The 25,559-nt window shown below is 38.4% G+C and overlaps 1 protein-coding gene across 3 annotated transcripts; it reads left to right on the plus strand.

Annotated features, from left to right (window-relative positions):
* The first annotated feature begins 111 nt into the window (after window positions 1–111).
* neurl4 (neuralized E3 ubiquitin protein ligase 4) lies at window positions 112–24,226 on the plus strand. 3 transcript variants are annotated; one of them, XM_079594958.1, is made up of 30 exons: window positions 112–338; window positions 8,176–8,692; window positions 9,220–9,285; window positions 9,393–9,823; window positions 10,809–10,920; window positions 11,088–11,176; window positions 11,255–11,327; window positions 11,415–11,688; window positions 11,795–11,976; window positions 12,066–12,151; window positions 12,925–13,087; window positions 13,182–13,392; window positions 13,508–13,584; window positions 14,015–14,065; window positions 15,619–15,697; window positions 15,800–15,969; window positions 16,705–16,833; window positions 16,996–17,141; window positions 17,712–17,930; window positions 18,292–18,390; window positions 18,480–18,632; window positions 18,732–18,896; window positions 19,121–19,279; window positions 19,483–19,662; window positions 20,358–20,451; window positions 20,535–20,642; window positions 20,777–20,921; window positions 21,010–21,122; window positions 21,219–21,378; window positions 22,206–24,226. In XM_079594958.1, the coding sequence occupies exons 1-30, from the start codon at window positions 174–176 to the stop codon at window positions 22,408–22,410; spliced, it is 4,821 nt and encodes a 1,606-aa protein (XP_079451084.1). In that variant the 5' UTR covers window positions 112–173; the 3' UTR covers window positions 22,411–24,226. The 3 variants fall into 3 exon arrangements, with proteins under 3 accessions (XP_079451084.1, XP_079451085.1, XP_079451086.1); XM_079594960.1 differs by lacking the exon at window positions 112–338 and adding an exon at window positions 427–449; XM_079594959.1 differs by lacking the exon at window positions 14,015–14,065.
* Window positions 24,227–25,559: the final 1,333 nt, after the last annotated feature.

Below are 25,559 nucleotides of genomic sequence, written 5' to 3' on the forward strand. Positions count from 1 at the left end.
ATTTTTGCTGGCCTATCTGAAAATATTGTTATGTGTTTAAAACAATGTAGTATCAATGTCACTGATATGGCAAAAAAAAAAAAAACACATAGCAAAGCGCGAACTGCCCACAAGCGGCACTCTACTGTCGCAAAACGACGCTGGTTGTCGTGCACCGCGCCGCCCGTGCGAAGATGGCGGCTGAGCTGCATCCGCGCAGCGGAAAACTGATCGGTTTGTCGAACTCCAACAGAACCGCTCAACGAAATCAGCCGGTACAGGAATTCAATCACGGCTTGGTCCTCAGTCGGGAGCCGCTGAGGGACCGCGATGTCTTCACTGTCCGCATCGACAAGAAGGTAAACAAGCATGTCTCACCAGAGAGAGAGAGAGGGAGAGAGAGAGAGATCGAGAAAAGGGTGTGAGTGTGTGTCATGTCGTCTGCAGTGGTTCATTACTTAAGCATGAGGGTCTGTCAGAGCTTATTCATAGGTCATGTGTGGTGTTTAGGTGTGTGGATGTCTCAGGACGTGCGTGTGCTGCGGGTTTGCAGTGAGCTGTCAAGGTTTGTCAGTGCTGTTGATGTTTGGATGCTGTCCTGCCTGGCTATTCCGGGACTGTCATCGGGTTAACGAGATGAATCTGTTAATTATCACAACGGTCTGGATATACATCGCATCTTTGTTGGGAAATACTTCTATATTTGTTCACTCGGAAGCCCATGTAAACATATAGGCTACACACCGTTTGATGTGCCGTTAGCTAACGTTACTGGTTTTGGCTCATTCCAGGGAATAGATTCATTTGAAATCTTTCAAATTCGCTCGCTGATTTGTTCAGTGACCCTTTCAGCAGGTACTACAGTAGGCTATTCTTTTTCACAGTGTTATGAGTGAGTCACTGAATCACTCAGGTGATTCGTCACAAAATTGAGATGACCAAAACAAGCAGAGCATGGTGACAGAGAACAAGTAGGAACGTTGTTCCAGGCCCTGTGACAAGAGAAGGGCCCACTCATTGGTACTAGGGTAGAAGGGGCCCACACAGAATATTTGTCCCATGCAGGCTCCATGAATTTTAGACTAGTAATAAAAAAAGAAATTTGTGTACAAAGTATGCAAAGATAAAACACATCTTCCCTACAAATTATAATCATTCCCCCCTCCATTTTGTGAGACAAAATCAGTGACAACAGTAATACCCTATACATAATAAATATCATTTAGGCTATATATAATAATTATGTCATTTATATATATTAATTATGTAATAATAATGCCTTTTTTGGTTTATTCATCAACAAGGAAATTCAGTTTTGTTGTGACATGTTAGCAGCTTCTTTTGTTGTTGTTTTTAACTCACCTTTGAGGTGTTACAAAATGTGAAAGTTGCTGCCTATATGCAGATGCTCATTGTCACAATGTATTTCTTGTTAGCTTCACATCCACCTTGCAGATAGTTTAAATCAGAAATCAGAATGTATTATCATCATACACGTTTCATACGTTTTTTTGATGTTCCTTGTTCGCAAATTCTCAGTATCGTTTCTCAAGGCTGATAAACAGCGGATTCATGTAAACACGTTTAACTTTTTTAAAATCTAGGATATCTTTCTTTTATCCCTCTTAATACATTTTAATGGATGGTTGAACAGCATTTAGTTCATGTTGGTAGTTTGTAGTGTTATCATCAATGGATTTTTCATTGCTGTTTCTCACTTAGCCTAAAATTAGCTTATGGTGTTGACCACCAGAGCAGATGGTGTTAAATATTAAAATCCTGTTTTTACACATTGGGTCAGTATAAGATAATTTAATTGATCATGTAACGGTGAACAGATGGCAAGCATTCCAGAAAGTTTTCTGTGAAAATAAGTACAACCTAATACTCAACACGTTCGTTCTCTAAGCATGAACACAATACACATTGTTTTTGAAATCATGATACACCAATAACTTCTTTCAAAATTTAGGGAAAATGTAAGAAGAATGACTGAAACTACTCTGGGTGGCCATTTAACTGTGTTAAATAAAATAAATGTATATGTAAAAAAGTAAGAAAAGCTGCAGTATACTGTAGCTTGAGCTGTGAGGTTCCTCTGTATAGCAAGCACAGATATGCATGTGCACAGCTGGCTAATAAGAAGTCTGCAATCAGGGTCTGAATAAAAGGTGTTCATTGTGTTAGAACTGTCTGAGAATGGCAAACTTTGGCATTGCTAGAGGACCTTGCTGGGCGTGCTGTCAGACAAGAGCGCATCTTTAGAGAACGTCATATGTTTGCAACGGCTATTAATAGGGCTGTGCGATATTGAAGAAAAATGCGATATGCGATAACTCCTTAAATAATGCGATATTCGATATGCGATACGATAATGCTTAAAGTGTGTAAAATAAACTTAAATTATCTTTAAAATATATTTAAAATGATATAACCTACATGTGTTTCACATTCTTTTTATGACAAGAAAACATCCTTATAACTTCTGAAAGTGAACATCAGTGTTTTACTGTACCATAAGAAGTGTTATTAACATCAGTGTAAACCACAGGGTTTCAGGTTATCTTAAATTAGGTTTATTTAATAAAAGATACTGAATCATAAAATATAAAAATAAAACATTGCTTAGTTTTCACTGTATGAATTAAATATATCCTGATACTTATTAAAGCAAAAAAAAAAACTTTGTCTTTTGTTCATGACCCCATTTATTGCAAGCTGTTGCGATATGGATATTGCGATGTATACATTTGCGATATTTCGATAAATTCGATATATTGCGCAGCCCTAGCTATTAAGGAAAGGCATGTTGCTGACCATCGCTTGTTTAAAATACTCCAAATTCATTAACATTAAAATCAGGATAACGTCGGCATGAAACAGAGGTTGCGATAGTCTTGTTACCTATTTGTGATATATGAGTAAAATGGCTTCTTGTTCTTAGATCATTGCATCTTTGTGGTTTGCAATGTGATCTCATGTGAGTGACGGATTGTCCCTCCTTTGCGCTGAAAAACATCATCAGAGAAGAGATGTCATTTCAAGAGGGAGGGAAAGTTAATTTGATTAGGCTAGATTACGAGGGGACATGCTGAAAAAAGATGTGCATGGATAAATCATTTATAATAAATAGAGACCGTACGCTCTGATACACACACAATTATTTCAAAATACCTGTCTTGGCTAGTATTCATATTCATAGTCGGCTATCTCCTAAATTAACGCAAACAGTCGGAAATCTGAACATTATATTTGATAATTTTTTTCGTAATTTAATAAACCTGTTGCTGTCTGTCATTAATGTTCATCAAACAACAAAAAAAGGGGGAAACACTGCTCTTGAATGAATTCAAGCAACTTTTCTAGCTTTAATAATAATCAGTTTATTAGTAATTAATGCACTAAAGTGATTTCACACATGCAGTGATTATTTTTACATTTGATCATTACATTTCTGTATTATTTCTTACTTGAATACTTCAAAGTAAAATGAAAAATGTAAAGCACTGTTCATATTATTTGTTTGTATTTGTTGTCCTATACTTATCTTTTTAATAGCTAAGAAAAAATAACTATTAATAAATTAATTGTAGTAAAAGATGCAAAGGGATGCATGGAGAATTGTTTTATAATCGAATCATTACCAACTGAATCGTAATCAAAACGAAGATGATGTGAAGATTCATACCTCTAATAATAAATACTGTAATATTCCATAAGAAAATAAGAATTGTCAATTTTGAACACATTCATGTTTGCACAAAACTATGCAATGTAATTTATTTTGATTTATAAAAACGATCCATGCAACTCCTAGTGAATGAGACTGCCATAGACTTTCTTGTTGTTATCTGGAAATGTTTAGCATTTATAGGCTGATTCTGTATATTTTTCCATCTTTTTGAACTGCCTTCCTCCTAGACAAAGTGCTTGTTGGAAATATGGATTTAGAAGAGGATGTTTTAGACCGATTTGATCATTGAAATGCAGTCTGAACAATTTTATGATATAGTCTGAGTGTAAATTATTAAAAAAATGGACTTTCAGTTTATGTGGCTGTAAGCTAGCAATTAAGACTTGATAAAGGAATTGCACAGCAAAACAATATTCGTATTGTGCTATGATTATTATTCTTGTTTCCTTTGTTTTCACTCTTTCTGTTTCCTCACTTCTAGACAGAGGGGAAAATGACAATGAAGCAGATTACTGGTCACTTATGTAACCAGATTAGAGAAATGCGTTTATCACATTCAATGCCGCCTGTCCCTCTTCTCAGCCTGCCTTAACCCAGATACACACGACCCTGCTCCACTGACAACCTACATACCATAAACATAAAGACATTTGGAATGCAGTGATGAAGCAAAATCTAGAGACAACATTTCACTGAACAGTGTGAGATGGAGATTTGTTTAATGGAGTGTTGCTTTATTAACTGCATCTGTGGCATATGGGTCTGGTCTGCTAGAATAGGCTTTCATGCTTGGATGTTCATTGTTGCAGCACCTCCATTCTCAGTCTGTCAGTAACGTTCTGTTTAGTTCGAGAGTCTCTATCCACCCTAGTTTTCAACGAGGAATTAAGGTGTTTTCTGTGAATGTTCGAGACTTTCGATTTATTAGCCGCTATAGGAAATGCGTAAACTGTAAAACTCTTTGCGCTACAAACCAGCATGTTTATAATTAGGACAATACATTGAAATAATATGGTAAGAAATGCCAGGTTGCAATATCAAGCAGCATAATGAGATGTTTTTACAGCTAAAAATAACTGGAAGCGAATGACACCGGAAGCCAGAAACATTAACGTTACAAATGGTCGCACACGCTCTTACCCGAAAAATAAGGTGGATTAAGCCTTTTGTTCTGAAAAGCACATTGTGCTCTGATTGGTCAGTATGGACCAATGTATTGTGATTGATCAACTCAACTGTTTCGAGTTGTGATGTCACGCCTCTTGCCAGTTGCCATAACTGCGAATTTCAACCATAGACTAGACGTAAAGAAAAATATGGACGTAGTGTCCGTGACGTCACCCGTAGGTTTCTGAAAAGCATTTTTGAAGCCTAAAGTGGGTGGAGCTGGCCGACGCCATCTTGGCTGCGCATTACTGTGCGTCTTTTTATGGTGTTGTGATAAACTGAAAATGGGCAAAGAGGCGGGATTAGCTGAGGTGATGTGAGTGACTGCTAACAGAAAGCAGACAAACAGCTAGTAGTGACAGCAGCGGCAATCCACCTGTCACTCAAGTGGCCACGCCTTTATTTATGCAGACCCTTAAGGCTTAATACATACAGTCGGCATCTAGTCATAGTTGGGGGCGTGGTCTGGCGTGGCGAGGGTGGAGTCGGCGGGGGGGAAAACACAGCGAACATCGTGTGTATTTGAATGACAAAAATCTCGTATTGCGAGTCATTGACGCCTGTCGACCGGCAACGGTACATTGCAAAATGAACTGCAATAGGTTATGATTGCCCTTATTTAATTAAAAACTCGGTCAATGACCCAACCAAATGGCCGGAGGTGTCGTTTCCAGACATATTTTGTTATCTGGTTGAATCTCCAGGTATGACATGTACCGGTAGCTGTAGTGGGAATATTAGCCTATAACTCAATCAACTTTCGTATATGTTGCGTATAACTCCATAAAACCTTGTCACTTGTACGTATGCTTCACTCCAAACTATTAATCCTTTTGTAAAACGGTGATCAGTAGTACGAAGTTGCCCAGGGACTGTGCTGACAGTTATCCCTAACTCACAGACTGCAGTCTGTATTGAGTGTAGACCTCGAACTACTCCATAGGTTCACGGCTCGCGTCATTACGTAGCGATTGGCCTCCTTTCCAGTTCTGTGTGTTTATTAGGAAGGATGTAGAACTTCAATTCATAATTTGTTTGTTTATTGGCGGTACAGAAAACGACACAGCAACTCTTTGGCATGATTTTCCCGTGTATTTCAATTAGCGCCAAGGCAATGTTTTCCCCCACGGGCTAAATTCACATCACGTGACGGGGCGTTCCCGGAGGCGTTCCCAGACCAACCATCTGTATGTATATAATTTAAACGGATGAGTTTTAAAAAAAGTTCCCGGAAGAAAATGAATGACTAGAATCGAAGCATTTCAGTGAGTTCAGAAACAGTGCTTTGCTTACTGATATAGAGAATTATTCCGTTTAGAGTTGACTTTGTGCTTTGTGACTTTGCAGACCTTTTTCATGCTTAAACAGCTACATTTCACACTAGAAATGTGAAAAAACATAATAGGTCTTACAAGAATAACAGGTCAAACAAGAATGGCTTGTACAGTAATGCACTTACAATCGAAGTCTGTGGGGAAGACAATGCCCATAAATAAACATTAAAATATTGTTTCGAAAGAATAGCCAGTAGTAGAGCTGCACGATTAATCGTTAAAAGACCTCGATTTAAACACCCACGCAATCTCATTCCTAAATGACAATGATTCGCCTGTGTCTATCAAACCTTTGACAAATTCACACTGGAACATTAAAATATGCGAAGGCGCTGCCGCTGAACCAGAGAGAGCATTTATCATGTATAGGTATGAAAGAGCTTCACAAACAGTCTTTTCAACATCATAGTATCGTTATTTCTGTGTTACAGAATATATTATAAATATAGACCTGGGATAAAAGTCAAAACTGTAATCGGAAGCGATCAAAACGATGTAAATCACCTTTTGAAAATAGCATGGCGCTTAAAATAATAATTGTATCGATTAGGCCCTACATCATTATGCCATCATGTGAATCAATTGAATGTTAAAAATTGAATTGTCATTGAATCATTAATTCAAGAGGTTCGACGCTGAAAAAAACGCTGATCCATCCAGTAATGAAACAAGAAAAGTATTTAATAGTGAGTCATTGAATCCTATTCAAACCGATTAAAAAAAATTAAACATTTTAAATATACTGCAGCAATTAACATTTGTCAGAACAAATTACATGTTGTTTTCTTTAGGTGTCTGTTCAGGATCGTGGGAGAATCGTGAAATTATTATTTTATTCTCAATTTACCCAGAATCGTGTAGCTCTAGCCAGCAGCCTTTCCTGTGTTAACCATGTAATGCTCATAACCCCAGAAACATTCGTATGATAGGATACCAGAAAGGGAATTAACCATCCACAAAGTACTTTTCCGTTGAAGCTAACTCCACACACAGGATACATATTGGTGGACTCATAACAAAGTTGTTCTGCCTAAAACAGTAGTCCCACTCTCGCCACTAAAAGGATGATTTAGACAGCTTTTATAACTCTGATAACACAATTTTCAAGAGAGGCATTAATATAATTTCTTGAACAGAAATATGAGTCACATAGACTTCAATAGTGGTTTACTGTAAACAAGATTCTTCTTTGTTTTTTTACATCATAGCCTATATAAAAAAATATCTTGGCTCATTATAGCTCCATGTTAGGAGAAATATATACTGTATATAAATACACTTCCATTCAAAAGTTTTTGAAAATCATTCTAATATGCTGAATTAAAATATATGTGAATCAATACCGACTGAGAAGAATTTGAGAGCAGAGAGAACATCAAATCAATGTTTCATTATTATGAACCTTGTAAGATGATATTACAGTCTAATTTAAGCTATATGCTGGCTGCAAGGTGGATGTGAAGCTAACAAGCAGTATAATATGGCAATGAGCATCCGCATACAAGCAGCAACTTTAAAATTTTGTGCTACAACATTAATAACAGCTCAAAGCGTTAATTTCAAAGCCAGTGTTTTATAAAAACATAAGCTGCTCAGGTCACAACAAAACTAGGATACATTGTTGTTGAACAAACTGAAAAATGCATTATTATTACATAGTTATAAGTTATAACTTATTATGTATAAATAAATACTATTTATTATTACTCTACGCTATTACTGTTGTCACTGATTTTGTCAATTACCAAAAAGGAAAGACATGGGAACATAGGATCATAAGACATATTATCATAATTATGTTGCAGGCTAGGCTTGAACTTGTGCCACTCAAATGAGAACCAGGGCTCAACATAACATGTTCACATGCACTAACCACTGCATCATGGTTCTGGAATCATTTATAAAGTGAGAAATCAATGAAGATGCTTTATTAGTTGGTATAAACAAACTGTAATTTGACTAGAATTTAACTAACTCGCATTTCTTTTTGCTTTGGTCCAGGTTAACTCTTGGAGCGGTTCTATAGAGATCGGCGTTACTGCGCTGGACCCAGCCGGTCTGGAATTTCCCAGCAGTGCCACAGGGCTGAAGGGGGGCTCGTGGATCGTGTCCGGGTGTTCTGTGCTGAAGGACGGCCGCTCAGTCCTGGAGGAGTACGGTCGCGACCTGGACCAGCTGGGGGAGGGGGACCGTGTGGGGATCCAGCGGAATGGGAAAGGAGAGCTGCACCTGTGGGTGAACGGGCTGGACTGCGGCACAGCAGCCAGTGGACTTCCTTCTCGTTTGTGGGCCGTGGTGGACCTCTATGGGAAGTGTACCCAAGTGACTGTGGTAAGCTGCGAACCACCACCTGAAATGGAAGCGGAAGAGAATGAAGAGGCGGAGGATGAGATGGTGTCGATGCAAGCGGTGTCCATAATGGCAGATGCTTGCCATAGCCATGATGACAGGGCTGGAGCTATCATGCTGTCTGCAGCTGCTGCTACAACAGCCGTGATGAATGGATCAGCGGAGGAAGGTAAAGCTAGACCACATGTTATCGAGTGATGGAGAGGCCTTCAAAAGTAGTTGGGTCAATTTGCACTTCATAGTTCCTAGAACTTTTGGTGGAAGTACCTTATTATTAAGTAAGTAAGTTATTATTCGTTAGAAATATAACTAAAATAATAAACTAGTATTCAAGTTGTAAGGAAAATGTGTTATTACATTTTACATGATGGTTACACCTTATAACCACATGACATTTTTAGGGTCATTCTATTAAAGCTTTTCTTAAAACCAACATACAGGTGATACTCGAAAAATTTGAATATTATTAGTTAATTTATTTCAGTAATCCAACTTAAAAGGTGAAACTAATATATATATTTGCACAATATTCAAATTTTTCGAGTTTCACCTGTAAATAAAAAGAGTACATTTCTAAGAATCTGGCACATGAATTTTTACTTTGTAAGATTTTTCCATTTCTTTATCATGGACACTCTAATATATTATCGGCCCAAATGTAATGAACAAATGCTCACTGTTTTCTTTTCTCATCAGTGCCTGAGGTGTCCAGGACGCACAGTCGGCCGGACAAATTTCCAAACAACTTTGAGCCTGATAGTGGTAGGTCACTTCTAAAACCAGCCTAAGTTAGTAATCGTTGATAATCTGCGATCTCATTGTGGTTCACTCTATCTTTTGCTCTTTTTTCCCCCCTGTTGTCTTCACAGTTTTGACTGAGCATCAGTTATTTGATGTGTTCAACAATGCCATTGTCTCTCTGTATCGTTCGGAAGATGAGGGTGGAGAGGACTTGGGGGTGGGAGGTGGAGGAGGTTGCTCTGACTCCTCGAGGGGGGGCACAGGAAGTAACGGTGGTGGCAGAGGGACAGGAAGTGATAGTGGCATTGGTGGCGGAGGGACAGGCGGAGGCAGTAGCAGCAATAGCAGCCCAGCGGGGAGTTCTGGTGGGGCAGCGGGACTGGGGGTGGCCGCTGGCGGCATGACGACCAATGACGCACTGCTGTTCCATGAGAAGTGTGGCACGCTGATCAAACTAAGCAACAATAATAAGACGGCGGAAAGAAGGAGGCCGCTGGATGAGTTCAATAACGGAGTCGTCATGACCAATCGGCCTCTCAGACACAATGAAATGTTTGAGGTATGAGCCTTTACATTCTAAATGGGATGACAGCCTTTATTATACAGGTGTTAGTTGTGATATTTTTAGGAGTATTTTCTGTGGAAAAAAACTGTATGTACATAATTATATGCAGAAGTGTTAAAAGTACTGGGAAAGTGTTACATTTTTACTTGATATAATATCTAAGTATCTAGCCTTAAACAAAGTAAAGGTTTCCACATATAATTGTGCAGTATTTAAGAATATTTAGTATTTAGCAAGTATAGAATTTAGTATTATATCTAGGGCCAGATTTACTAACAGCCAGCGCAAACCCTCTTTTGGCCTTAAAAAACTATCGTCAGGATTTAGTAAAGAGACGCAGTGAAAAATTAGTGCTGAAAAGGTCTGGACAGGGTTATTTTTACAGCTGACCTTATATCCCTTTCAGATGCAAAATTTATGGGAGGAGAGTATATAAATGAATCACACAAGGTGATTTACTAAGGTCTGAGCCAATTTACTGGTATTTGCACCATTATTTACCGCCCAAAAAAGCATTTCTTAAACCAGATGCTAACTTGCGTTGGTCATTATGGAAATGTTTCGGCTGTGTCTGTGTACTTTAATTTGCGTGTCGTCAGTAGATATTGCACAGAACTTTCCTCTCCTATAGGAACTTTTTTGGAATTGCGCTCTTGTGCTTAATGCCCTGTTTAGTAAATCTGGCCCCAAATTTATTTGCTTTTTTTTTTTACTATTGAAATACGGTAGCTTTTAAGATTGAAATCAAGGGATGGAAAATACTTTCTCATTAAAGTTGCTTTATTGATTTATATTTTAATTTAATTTATTTATTACAAAAATTATTATTTAGTACAAAAGTTAGAATTGTCTTTATTTAATCACAATTTTCTGCCATTTTCAAGAATATGGAGGAAAGTTGTATAAATATGCATGTTAATTATTTATTTACAAATCAATGATCCTTCAAACATTATATTCCTTCACTTGTTTATTTCAGATTCGCATCGACAAACTGGTGGATAAATGGTCTGGTTCCATTGAGATTGGAGTGACAACCCACAACCCAAATAATCTCGACTACCCTGCAACAATGACCAATTTACGCTCAGGTACACTCTTTATTACCAATATGCATTTCTCACACTACCATCTCAATGTACATAGCAGGTACATTTATATTAGCGATGCGTGGTGTGGACTGGAGGGAGCTAATGTGTCCGACAGCTCTTTGAAATAACAAAATCACATTTTTCATCACATTCTTGTTGTCTTTAAGGCACAATCATGATGAGTGGTTGTGGGATTTTAACCAATGGGAAGGGGACTCGTCGAGAATACTGTGAATTCAGCCTGGATGAACTCCAGGTAAGTTGGCTGCTGGATCTGTGAGTTTTATGTTCATCTCATCCAATATAATACTCAACATGTCATTGTCTTTTATAGGAGGGAGATCACATAGGGCTGATGAGGAAAGCCAGTGGAGCTCTGCACTTCTATATTAATGGCATTGATCAAGGTGAGAGTGGCACTTCAGATCTCAGCAATAAGAGATTCACACTTAGTTCAGAATTTTCTAAAATACTTTTGCAAAATTGTGTTATAGGCGTTGCAGCCAATCAGACCCCTGGCGTAGTGTATGGAGTGGTGGATCTCTATGGCATGGCGGTTAAGGTCACCATTGTCCACAACCATAACCATAGTGATCGTTTACGCCGCAACAATGCCATCATGAGGGCGCTGTCACCTGACGTGGGCCGCCCACGGCCTGCTCTCTCGTTGACTCCTGAGCCTGATATCCCGGACCGCTTGCTTTTTCATGCAAACTGTGGGCAGAAGGCCGCAATCATCAGTGATGGCCGCACTGCTTTACGGCCTCAGTGAGTTTAATCCAAAAATATTTTAATTAACTGATCTCTACCTACTGAATTAATAGGGGCACTGCATTGTGGGGGCAGTTCAATGAAATGTTGATCTTTGGTGCAGTGCGACGGATGACTTCAACCACGGCGTTGTGCTTAGCAACCGTCCGTTGCACTCCAATGAGGTTTTCCAGGTGCGCATCGATAAAATGGTGGACAAATGGGCAGGCTCTATAGAAATTGGTGTGACGACTCATAACCCCACATATCTTCAGCTACCATCAACCATGACCAACCTGCGCTCAGGTAAGATCAAGGCCATCCTACCTGTAGCATCAAATGCAAAATTCATGAGTGTTGGCTGATAACTAATCTAATTCATGTTATCTCCACAGGAACTTGGATGATGACAGGAAATGGTGTCATGCACAATGGAACTACAATTCTTGATGAATACGGGCACAACTTAGACCGTTTAAAAGTGAGTTTGAAGCCCTGCTCAATCTTTTTACTTCTGTTTTCAGTCTTTTTAAGAAAGTTCACTTAAAATGAACCATTACTCTTTCTTATGTTGTTCCGAATCGATATGCTGTTATATATTCTGTGGAACACAAAAGGAGAATTTTGTGAAAAGCTTAACACAGGTTGTTGTTTTTTTACACAAGATTTTAGTGACCCTTTTTTTTCAGCCCAAATAAAAACAATTAAGTCACAGACTAAGTCAGTGTCTATTTCGTGCATACAACATGGATAAGCAACAACAAGTAAACATGTTAACATAGTGTGAAAGCACTTCACCATAATCAAAAAAAGGTTGCAAGAGTAGTAATTTGTAATTTTGTTTGACGAAAATATTGAGAGGCAGTAGAGCTGTACGATTCTGGATAAATTGAGGATCACAATATTTTTTGTGTTTCAAACAGATAACGATTCTCCCAGACAACTAAACAAAATAACATGTCATTTACTAGAGGTTCATACAAAATGTGAATTGCTGCAGTCTATTTAAAATGTTTAATGAATCTGAATGAATTATTTTTAAAAAATCGGTTTAAATAAATAATTCAATGAGATTTATCTTGTTTCATTAATGAATGAATCAACGTTTTTTTAGCGAATCTCTTGAATGATTGATTCAATGACAAATAAGTTTTTTTAACAGTCACTTGCAACAATGTAATCGATAGAATCATTATTTGAAGCGCCATGTCACAGCTCTAGAGGATTTTATATTGACGTGCCTCTTGTTTACAGGCTGGAGATACAGTGGGAGTTGTCCGAAAGGAGGATGGGAGTTTGCATTTCTTTGTGAACGGAGTGCCTCAAGGCCCCGCGGCCTGGAATGTTCCGTCCAGCGTGTATGCAGTGGTGGACCTGTATGGACAGGCTGCCCAGGCCACCATCATGGATGATATGGGTGAGAGCAACAAGGATGGAGTAGAAATGAAAGGATGGTAGACACCTTGAAGTACAGGCCTTTAGTTAAAAATCTCTTTCTCTATCTCTTTTAGCCGATCTCCCTCCCTTGCCTGATGACAGTTCTGAGGGCCCTACTGCCATGTCTCCTGGTAGCCCATGTTCAGTTTCGGGGGGTATAGGTGCCAACGACCTGCGCTTTCATCAGCTGCACGGCACAAACGCAGTCATCACTAACGGTGGCCGAACGGCACTTAGGCAGAACTGCCGTAGCGAGTTTAATGATGCCATCGTCATTTCAAACAGGTTACTTTTGTTTTAGCATGATCTCTTTTAAGTGCTCTTAGATCATGCTGGTTCATCCTAATGGATCAGACATCGATTAAATGAATATTTTATGTTTGTGTGTCTTACTGAACAGGTGCCTTCGGGATGGAGAGCTCTTTGAAATTGTGATTCAGAAAATGGTGGATCGTTGGTCAGGCTCAATTGAAGCAGGTGAGCTTTTATAAAACACCCTGATTCACTAAAGAAACAATAATTTACTAAAGACTTGAGTCTAGCGTGGAATTTTCTCACTCAAACCACTGCCTGCTGCTGCTTCTGATTGCTTTTAGAGGGAAAAGCTGCCTATAAATGCTGGTCTAGGATCAGTTTTCTCTGTAAAAAAAAAAAAATAGCATATTGGCGAAACAGATTTGGCAAACAATCCAGTGCGTGTCTGAGACTGTGGGCCTATTTACACCTGGTCACTTCATGCATTTTTAATGATCGGATAGCTATCTGATTTGTTAAAATGGTTTCATTTGCACTTGGAGACATAGTGTCTCCGCAAAACGAATATAGATCTGATCTTCAATTCCCGCGCTATATGCAAATTTACATCAACGAAAGCAACAGATATGAGCTGCATTTCATTTATCATCAGCTAATTTCAAGATCAAAGACCACAATAGGAGAAGGAGCAGCATCAGCACTGGTAAGATCATTTAGTCTCACTACTTTTAATGAAGATGATTGTGTGTTGAGCATCTGTGACTTGCTTTTAGTTTCAATTGCGGCAGTTTGCGCGTCGGCTTGCTGAAGATATACTCATCCGCGGCGATGCGTGTTGCAATAGCGCTGTCATGTCTGGCTATAATAACATGTCATATAGCCTATAACACTCTCACAACATTTTGGGAGGAGTAAAATTTACATATGTGGTTTCAAAACCAGATGCATTTACACTTGTCCAGTTTTGTCTGGAATGCGTGCGTCTCAATCCACTTTCTGAAGTGGTTTGATCGATAGGATTTAAATCCCGAAAGCATTTCGGAGGCCATTTACACCTGGTCTTTTTACAAACGGATAGCTAGCCGATCAGAGAAAACTCATGAAGTGACCAGGTGTCAGACATTATGTTATTAATAGATTCATTGTGCAGTCAGCTTCATTTATTATAACAGAACTTTGTGAGATCGCAATGAACTAAAAGTGACCGTTTTTTAGTGATTATAAAAGGAGCGCTCATCAGGCCAATTCCTGCATGCAGTTTGCTTGCTTTTTCTGTTCAAATTAACAGTGGTTTATGAACGTAGACGCTTTAATAACAAATAATTTAAAGGGAACGTTTATGCTGTGATGTGTAGGTTGTGGCGCACGCAAATTGAAACTATTATGCTACAAATAAATTAATGTTTTGAGTTGGTTCAGCTACCGTCTGTTATTACCAACCAAACTAAATCACACATTCTTTCCATAATTGTTGTTGCGAGTCGCTCTCTCGCAGAAAACATAAGCTTTTGTGTCAGGTTATGTTGTAATGCTTATTATAACGGTAGAATTGCGTGTATTTATGACCCTCTGAAATGCCTGAGCCAAAGTCTGTCTGGGACCCAATGTGAGATCCACCAATCAGACAGGTTCCCGAATATAAAAATACTAGAAAAAAAAAAAAGGAGAATATCTCTATTATAAAAATATCTGATATTTTTCTGTGGGTGCTTCGAAAAAGAGTAGGGGTTTAACCCCAGCATCCTGGCCAAATTTGCCCATTGGCCTCTGTCCATCATCATGGCCTCCTAATCATCCCCATATATACTGATTGGCTTCATGGCGGCGATATGGCTGTAGTTGCATTATTCAGGTGGATTGTGCACATTGGTGGTGGTTGAGGAGATTCCCTCTTCCATGTAAATTGTTCTGAGTGCTGAGAAAAGCGCTTTATAAATGTAACAAATTATTATTATTAAAGAAATACCACAGATTTATTAAAGAAATACTACTGACTCCCTAAATAACTACAACTTCTTTACCAACAAATTCTATAAATCTTAGATTCACTGAAAGTTAATGGTTCATATGTTCAGGAATCCGACTACAATTAGTTGTGCGGGAAACACTTTCAGAGTCGTTTCGTTTGATGTTCTGTCTGTATCGGTAGGAAAATATTAGTTTCCAATTCTGAAACATTAATGAAACCAAAAAAATTTAAAATGTAGCCCGGATCTGAATAAGAACCTGTTGTTGATTTTTTTGTATTGTGCATAGGAGTTACAGCGATCAGACCAGAGGAACTGGAGTTCCCTAATACGATGACTGACATTGACTATGACACATGGATGTTGAGGTGAGCAGTAGTTTAATGGATTTCCACATTATACAGAGCATTAAAATCCTTTCTTTGTCAGACTGACACCTTATATAAATCTTTGCTCTTTCTCTTCTGTAGTGGCACAGCGATCATGCAGGATGGGAATACTATGAGGAATAACTACGGCTGTGACTTGGACTCTCTGACCACAGGCTCCAGGATCGGAATGATGCGTACAGCTTCTGGAGACCTGCATTACTTCATCAATGGGCTCGACCAGGGTGTAGCATGTACCGGGCTGCCATCAGGTAATTTTCAAGGGAACTAGTTCAACTAACTTTATGTAAATGTTGCTATGTTTCCATCCACCGTTTTTATGCAAATTTTGGGTTATCGCATTAAAAAGTGCTGTATGAAAACGCCAAGATGCGCGTAAATTCTAGAAATGCACATAAAAATGTATGTGCTCAATTGAGGCAAATATTTTTTATTTTATCCGATAAGAAGATGTGCATAAACTATGATAGAAACATATTTGCAGAATAAACTTGTGTGGCTTTACAACAGAGGATGTGATTGGATAAGTGGACTAACCAGCTGACCAATTTCATTGCAAAACATCTAAAATGTTGGTTTGGTCATTCTGAAATGCCTGAGCCAAAGTCTGTTATTAAAATGGTTTGGTATAATGACCTCTCAGAAGTGTCTCATACGATCGCGTTCCCAAACACTAGGTGTCAAAATAACATGACAGAGTTTACTGCATTTTAACTGTGAGCTCTGAGGCGCAAATCATTTATGATGTACGAAAAAAGAGCCACAGTGGCTTTCCCGATTGCAGCAACTTTTATTGCAAATATTTTGCACCATCTCCCAGGAAGTGAGGATTTTGTTCTCTTGAACACATAAGTGCGATATTTAAATTTTGTGCATAAGTTAAATTCGCAACTTTGGATGAAAACATGGTGACTTCATATTATTTCAGAACTTAGTAACATTTTCTGTCCCCCTTCTTGTCTTTCTTTCCGTCTGTCTTTTTTTAGAAGTCTTTGCTGTGATCGATCTTTATGGTCAGTGTGTGCAAGTGTCCATTACAAGTTCTTCCGGCCCACTGGATAACAGTCTGTGCACCAGTAATATCACAGAGAAGAGCTTCCCCATACACTCCCCAGGTATTGTATTTTCACAGTATATTTGCCTTTGAGACTGTAATAATTTATAAGATTGAAGAAACCATTTTAAAATGCGTTGTAGATCATTTAAACCTGGTCTTATCATTCATGCCAAGTGTTGGAAACCAGTACGAGTTGTAAACAGTCTTTGTCCCTCTCTAGTGGCAGGGGTTGCTCATCGCCTGCACACCAAACATGGTAAGAATGTGGTGTTATTAGGAGACGGTTGCCAGGCACTGAGGGTCGGGGGATATGCTCATGGAATCGTCTTTAGTGCAAAGGAGCTCAAAACTGATGAGTTGTTTGAGGTGAGATGTGAAACATGCTTAATTTACAGCTGAAAAAATAAAATAAAAATTATAGTGGTAACCCATTAGTTAACATTAGTTGATTCATTAACTAACAATGAGCAATATTTATTAAGCTATGTCAACATTAATTGATACAAATACAGTTGATACTGTTAGTTCATGTCAGCTCAGGTCCATTAAATAATATTAACAGAGACAACTTTTAATAATGTTTGAAATTAACATTTGCTAAGATTTAGAAACGCTTTTTTTTTTTTTTTACAGTGTAATACATAATAAATACATTTAAGTACTGAATAATATTAATTAACTTGTTAATAAATAAACTGTGCTTACTAATATAGTTAGGATTAGCGTTTTGTTTAGGGTTAGTTGCATGTAATTATGCATAATTTATAGTTAACTACGTGTAGCTTGTAACAAGGACACGGTAAAATTAAGTGTTAATGTATTTTTCATTGTTAGTTTGTATTAACTAATGTGGTAGCTAATGTTAACAAATGGAACCTGATTGTAAAGTGTTACCAGAAATGGTCTTATTCATATATGGTCCTGATGTTGTTCCAGGTGAAAATCAACAAGGTAGATGACAGATGGTCCGGTTCCCTTCATGTGGGTTTGACCACCCTGCAGCCCCCTGACCTACCGTCCTGCCCTCTCAGCGGGCTCTCGCCTACGCTTACCCAGCTCAGGTCAAAGGTCACCTGGGTCCTCGCCGGCTCCGAGGTCAGACGCAACGGAGTGCTGCAGAGACAGAACTACGGCTGCTCTCTAGATCGGCTCACGGTAAGAGATTTAAGGCCCATTCACGCCAATAATTATATACGTTTATGAGAATAGGGGAGTCCACTTCCCAGCTATAAAGATACCAACAGAAAATTTAAGGCACCCAACCACATAACTGCAGCGTGTGCTTAGAATAAACAGACCGTGTGGACACTAATATAGTCATCATTATAGTTATAATGTGCAGAATTAAAATGTTCATCAGATATTAAAGTACTACACTCTTATTCGTAGCTGAAACTAGTCATTTGCACAAAAGATTTAATAAACCAACACACAAGGTGTGGATGAGTCAGTGAATATGTGAATGATGGGTATCTGCATTCTCTTACACATCCCGTCTTTGTTTATCGTAATATAGGTGGGAAGTCGTGTCGGGGTGAAGAGATGCAGTGACGACACCATGCACATTCTCATTGATGGAGAAGATATGGGACCAGCAGCCACTGCAGTGGCGAAGGTACCTGTATCTTTCTATATCTGTTAGTGTGAGAACATGATTTTTCAGTTGTACGTTCTGCTCACCCACGTTTATATCGCATGTTTCAGAACGTATATGCTGTTTTGGACCTGTATGGAAAGGTGACGGCCGTGTCCATTGTCAGCTCCACGCTAGTTGAGGATTCGGAAAGTGTGAAAGCTCCCTCGCTCTCGTCCGACAGCTGCAGTGAGGGAGAGGAGGACAGCACTCCTGTCAGAGAGGTGTGCCGTCTCAAAGCATCATATTTTAAAGCTTTATCGGTTGTATTTTAATCTCACTCTTAATTTGCTTTCGTGTTTTTTTTTCCTTCTCCAACTCAGTGTGAGAATGAGGCTCCACTGGCGCCCACTGTCATGACGTTTTTAGAGAACCATGGAAAAAATATCCAGCTGTCCAATCAGATCCTGACTGCTGCCCGGGTGTCCAGCTACAACCAGGGACTTTTGGTCACAGCGCAAGCTTTGCCCCGCCAGCAGCTCTTCCAGGTTTGTGTGAGTGTGAGTGTGTTTGGAAGTGGGAGACCGTGTCAGTAGCCATCCAAAGTTGCAAATTTAACTTATGCGCAAAATTGGAAAATCGCATTAAACATGAGAATAAAGCATTGTTTCCATACCATGTGCTCACTTCCCAGAAATTAGTGCAAAATATCTGTAATAAAAATGGAAGTTGCTGCAATTGGGAAAGTCATGTTTCTCCATCGCTTCCTCAGTTTCAGATAGACCGCTTGAATCCATCATGGACGTCCTCCCTGTCACTGGGTGTGATTGGTCATTCTCCAGACCGTCTCAACTTTCCTTCCACAGCTTGCTGCCTTAAACGCTCAGTCTGGCTGCTGCAACGAGACTCTGTTTTCCACAACTCACTGAAGGTGATGTCACATCCCTTTTATGGTTCTGTTATCCTCCTTTCACTGATCCTTACATCTTTATTTTGTTTCTGTGGTTTCTTTTTTTCATTCCTCTCATATTTATGTTTTTCATTTTATTTTCAGATTTTTGTGTGCTTAATGTCCTTCTCATTTCTTTACGCTATTTGTATCATTCCTAACCTCATTCTCTCTTCTTTCCCCAGATTTGTGAGAACTATGGTCCTAACCTGGACACCTGTCCTGAAGGGACAGTTTTAGGGCTGTTGGTGGACAGCAGCGGTTGTCTCCATCTGTTTGTTAATGGCATGGATCAGGGAGTAGCAGCACAGGACATCCCGAGCCCCTGTTACCCACTCATTGACCTTTACGGCCAGTGTGAACAGGTCAGAACCTATAACTGTAGTATCCTGTTACTAATAAGGCCTCAACAAAAAGGTTTTATTTCCCCTGCCAAAATCACAGGCTGCACCTAAAATTTTTAGTAATGTTTTTAAGAAAATGTTTTCTTTTTTTTTTCATTCCACATTTTTATTTATTGATTGATTGACAAGATTTTCACAAGGCCCTTTACACACAAAAAAACTGTAATTTGAGTACATCGAGTACATTATTATTATTTTTTTAATATTATATTAATATAATATTTATATTATTATTATTAACTATTTCTATATTTCATATTTTACTTTTACTTGTTATATATATATATATATATAACGTGTACACACACACACACACACACACACACGTATTTACAAATTACATGTATTTTTTTTTTCTGCCCTGACAATTATAATATTTTATTTTATTTCTATGTATGTATTTCTTGTCAGCAAAATACTAATTTTATTAAACATTTAGTTATTATTAATAACATTTTGTTATTAATGTTGATGTTGTTATTAATATATTTACTATTTGCAATTATATCTGATTATATAGACATTCTGTTAATATGTTGATGTGTGTATATATATTTTATTTTTTATGAAATAATTGTTTTCATAATCGCCTCCTTATGAAAGCTTGGTTTAGATTCACAGGAAGTGATTGTCTCCTGTTGTTGTTGTACTCTTAGGTGACTATAGTGACAAATCACGTGCCGGTGGATGGCGGGGAACGAGGAGACATGCGTTGTCAGGCCGACATGGAGAAGGCTGATATGGTGGATGGTGCGTGAAGTTTTGACCTCATGTCAGTGACTTTAGTAGTCATTCTGCTTTACCCATACATGTGTGCTGTCTGTTTGTGGCAGGTATAAAGGAGAGTGTCTGCTGGACGCCTCCTCCTGAGGTCAACCCCAATAAGACGTGCGAGTATCAGGCGCTATGCTCTAGATTCAAAGACCTGCTCACGCTGCCCGGTACGACTGCATTACACCAAAAAACCTTTATGGGCGCAGAATGAATGTGGACCTACTTATTTTCTGATTTTTTCCGACGGTATATTTACTAAAAGTCTTACTGTCCCCATATCCCACCTTTTCCTCTTTTTCAGATGGTTACTTTAATGAGGATGCTAAGTACAACCTGTGCTACTGTGAGTCCTGTCACAAATTAAGGGGTGATGAGGCCTATTACAAGCGAGGGGAGCCTCCCAGAGACTACGCTCTACCATTCGGCTGGTGCCGCTTTGCACTCCAGTCAGTTATTTTTAATTTAATTCAGAAATAAAACTCAAATTATTTAGTATCAATTGCTTACGTAATAGCTCTCGTCTTTATTTAACAGGATCAAGACCCACTGTGAAGTCTCCAATGCCTTCAAGAAGTGGCATATTGCGTACCATGGCACTAGTGTCGGCTCCCTTAGACGCATCCTGGACCACAACCAACTCTTGTCAGGTTAGTGCCAAGTTTTTTGTTGATCTGATAATGAAATGCATGAAAGTGTGAATTAGAAGGAAGCTGAGCTGAGCTTCTCTGTTTTCCCTTGAGCAGAATCGTCCTCCATTTTCTCTTCCTCCCCGGTGAAGACAGAGGGTCACGGCAGCTACGGGGAGCCCGAGGAGAACAGCGCACCAGAGCGAGAGATTCCCCGTGTGCAGCTTTCTCCAACAATACGCTACTCTGGCCTGGAGGCCTTTGCCCCAAAAGTGCAGTAAGTCAACAGCAGTGCTTCTAAAGAAAAAGACTAGAGAGAACATTGTCTAGAAATTTTATTTTAAAGTGCGCATATTATGCATTTTCGGATGATAAATGGAAGAAAGAACCGATTCTGAACTGCCGAAACGGGTCATCAGTAATTCCAGTCTTACTTCCTGCACGAACTTACGTTACGTAGGAGTGTAACAAATTTGCATAATGCCAGCCTATGGTCTTCATTGGCTGCCCATGAACTACGTCTACTTGGAATACAAAATCGGTACCCAACGATACCAAATGGTTCAAATTATTCTCTCTCTCTCTCTTTCTCTACTAAAGTTTAGCAGTAATAAAATAACTTTCAACATCTTTTCAAGTCATGTCTTTCTGCACCAAACTATAGAGAAGCTTTCAGAGCTGAAATTCACATATGGTAATGGCCATTTTGTTTCCAACGTGCTGTAAGCAGTAGACCAATCACAACAGACTGGGCCATCTGACCAATCAGAGCAGAGTAGGTTCTCGGAAAGCAGGGGTTTAGAGAGACTGAATCCTTTATCGAATTGTTTCAGACACTGTGAGAGAAGAGGTGATGCTGTATATTATAAGAAAAATACAATATCCTACAATAGGTTTACATGCATGCAAGATAAAAAATACATTTGTTATAAGATAAGTTATAATGTTATAAGAAAATGAGTGTTTTTTTGACTTTGCATGCATGTTAACCTATTGTAGGAGACCTTCAAAATTGTAGGAATAGCCTTTAAAATAGCATAATAGTGGAACTTTAAATAATACATAAAATGATTTTGATAAATGATAAAATGCTTTTCTGTGCAGATTCCGAGACCCACGTTCCCTCCGCTGTCACCAGGCCCAGGTTGGCTTCCAGGTGTGTGTGCGGCCAGGCTCATACAAAGTGGGGCCGACATCGCTGGGGATCACTGAGCCCCTTGACCCTCGATTCAGCAATGCAGAAATCGAGTGGATCACCAAGGAGAAAGGAGGCACGCTCCTGTACGGCCTGCTCATACGGGTGGAGTAAAAAGAGACTCGCGCGAGGATATCAGAATCATCTTCCTCAATATCAACCAAATTTCAGTGCTGAGGCGTTGAGGATTTTAGCATTGTTTTGCTGCACCGGCTCATTGATCTCTGCATGTTTCAGACATACTTTTGTGTTCGTTGCATTTAGAAGGATGGTGATGATAATCCCCAGAGACAGAGACACTGCCTGCACTTTATGTTTCGGACACTGGTGGGCGATTTTTAGTCTTTCTCATTAAATTCACTCGCTCAGCAGGCTCTCCATTATTTTTTTTCTGTCTCCTCATACATCTAAATCTATGTATCACCCCCTTGTTTTGTTTTTTTGCTTTGGGAGCCTGTTTTTCTCAGAAATAAAACTGGACTGAAGCAACACAAAACCACCTATTCATAGCACAGCCCTTGATTTATACTCGTGTTTTTCTTAAGACTTGCAACGGACAAATCAACCTGGAAATAACCAAGACCTGTTTCACTGACAACGTCAAGAAATGTCAGCAAAATCACCTGATCAGGAAGAGACTCAGTGTTACTGTTGTTTATTTCATCGCTTTGTTTACTCGCTTTACAGATTCTGCTCTGAAAATTTTGTTTTATAGCTGTGTATTTATTCACAAATGACAGTAGATACAGTGTTTAGTGTATTAAAATGTCTACATAAAGACAAGAAGCTAAGAAATGTCTCAGATGGCTAGAAAATCTTTTTTGTGTGTGTGTGTGTGAATACACAGATAAAACTCTAACCATCTATGGAGTGAGACTCTATCTGACCCATCATATCCCTAATATAAATTTTTGTTTTTTAAATTGTGGCAAAAGTACATGATTTAACTGAATGGATGCATATAAACAAACCCCCAAAGCACTCGAAAAAGAGCTGGAGAAGAGATTTATCAAGCTATATCTGTATTAGTGTGTCTGTTCTGGCCAAACGCGTGTGCCAGTTGTCTTTGCATCATTCGCTGCCCATTATTTAAGGTCAATCACCTGTGGGAGTTCTTGTCTTATGTTTAACATTCTCCACTGCTTTAGACGTTGTTTACACGTGTTGTGTTCGGATTTGTCTTCTGTTCTGAAGTCACGTGTGCTGATAAGACCATTCGTTTACTCACAAACTTTATTGTAAGATGGTGGTTAATGGTGGCAGGTACAAGAAAATGGAAAGGACTGTTTATGTTCTACATTCAACATCCTGTTCAACAGCAAGGACTGTTTATATCAGGTTGATGTGCCTGAGCTCATGAGGAATCGTGAGAATTGAAGCCGTCTACTCGAATACCTGATCCCAGGATTGGTGTTTACACTGGGAATGTGATTTGTTTTTAATAGATTATTTACTCCATGCTAGACTTATTGCCATTTTTTTTGTATTCTCGTATGACTAAGATTGCACAATTGTAAGCCCTTGCTGGAAAAATGACAACAACAACTAAAAATCAACTCTCTTCTGATTGTATCTAGACTTACAGTACCCTCTGTGAAGGCATATCTGTCCATTTGTTTGAGTTGTTTTTTATTTTTATTTTGTTGCCAATATGACATACTTGAGTGTACATTTCGCATTAGTAATCCCGCTTTATTGCCAAGGGTGATGTCTGAATGAATGCTTGCTATGTAAATTGGAAAATGTGAAAACACGGGGTTCATGTCGGCCCATTGCTGCTTTTTCAGTTGTTTGTATTATTTGTTCATGTTTGTATAATTTTTTTAATGTCTTTTCGTTGTGTTGTACAGCCTGTTACATAACACTAACATTACCTTCCTGGTTTGTAAGAAAATAAAAATCCAAAAAAGAGACAGTTATGCACAACATAAGAAAAACTTGTCTGTGTCTTCAATTAGTTCTGGGTGACTCATGAAATTTCATATTTAAAAAATAATTTCTCAGAAGTTGTCATTACTGTAAGGCAAAAATAACCAATGGCATATACAGTGTATATATATATACACTGTATATGCCATTGGTTTATATATATATATATATATATATACTAAATATTGAGAAAACTCTCAGTAATCAATGTGTCAATCAATCAATTTTTTATATCCAAAGTTTGTGGTAGATAAGATTTAAATAAGGCTCTTATGCTCACCATGCTCATCTCATGCTCACATTTATTTAATCAAAAATTCTGAAAAAAAGTAATCGTGAAGTATTACTATTACAATTGCTTTTTATTTTCTATACTGCTTTTCTATTTTATTAAAATTCTAAAGTATTTTTAAAGTATAATTTATTCCTGTGATGGCAAAGCAAAATTTTCAGCATCATCACTCCAGTTTTAAGTCACTTGGTCCTTCAGAAATCCTTCTAATGCTCAAGAAACATTATCATCAGTATAATGAATGTGTCCTTGCTGAATTATATATCATCTACTTAATTCTGTTTTATTTTTGGGGAAAAGTGTGACGTAAGATAGCCTATTGTGAGATTTAATCATCTGTTTGAAGAATTACTGAGATTGTAATGTTTGAACTGATATATCTATATTGTTTTTCTTTAGTCATAAACAAATTATGTCATATTCTCGCTCTCAGACCAACATCTTAAGACTTTGGTGAAATGTTAAGTTTTTGGAATATAAAGACCAGCAAAAATGCAATTCCACTTTATTTTTTATTTTATTTGAAGAAGGAAAGTTCTGTCACCAACATGTTATTGCAGTGTTGCATATCAATGTAATCAAATCTAGGTAAAAATATCCTATGGCAATAACTTCTTAAGGCCGATAGTGTTTCTATCTTCGGCTGGTTGTAGATGGTTCTTCACGCAACCATAAACATTCACACCACAAACAAGGACTCACAAGACTCAACGAGCAGAACAGGGAATGGCCCTCATTAAAGTCAATCATCAAAAGACAAACATTTTTGTATGTGAATTGTGTAGTTTCTGCGCCACTAGCGTCACCAAATGGAATTGCAAAAAAATGATGACAAATAGATTTCATGACCTACTTCCCTCTCAGTCAACCAAACAGAAAGTCCCGCCCCCAAACTCATGCCATTGGTTGAGCCAGCTTTGCTGTCTCATGCTGGTTGTGATGCTCAAACAAACAGAGCAATGTTTTGAAATGATTTGATAACGCCACAGAGCCACTTATGAATGGTGAGGTGAAATTTCTTTAACTTTTAAAAAATTACACA

The sequence above is a fragment of the Phoxinus phoxinus genome (assembly GCF_949152265.1).
Source record: "Phoxinus phoxinus genome assembly, chromosome: 21".
NCBI lineage: Eukaryota > Metazoa > Chordata > Actinopteri > Cypriniformes > Leuciscidae > Phoxinus > Phoxinus phoxinus.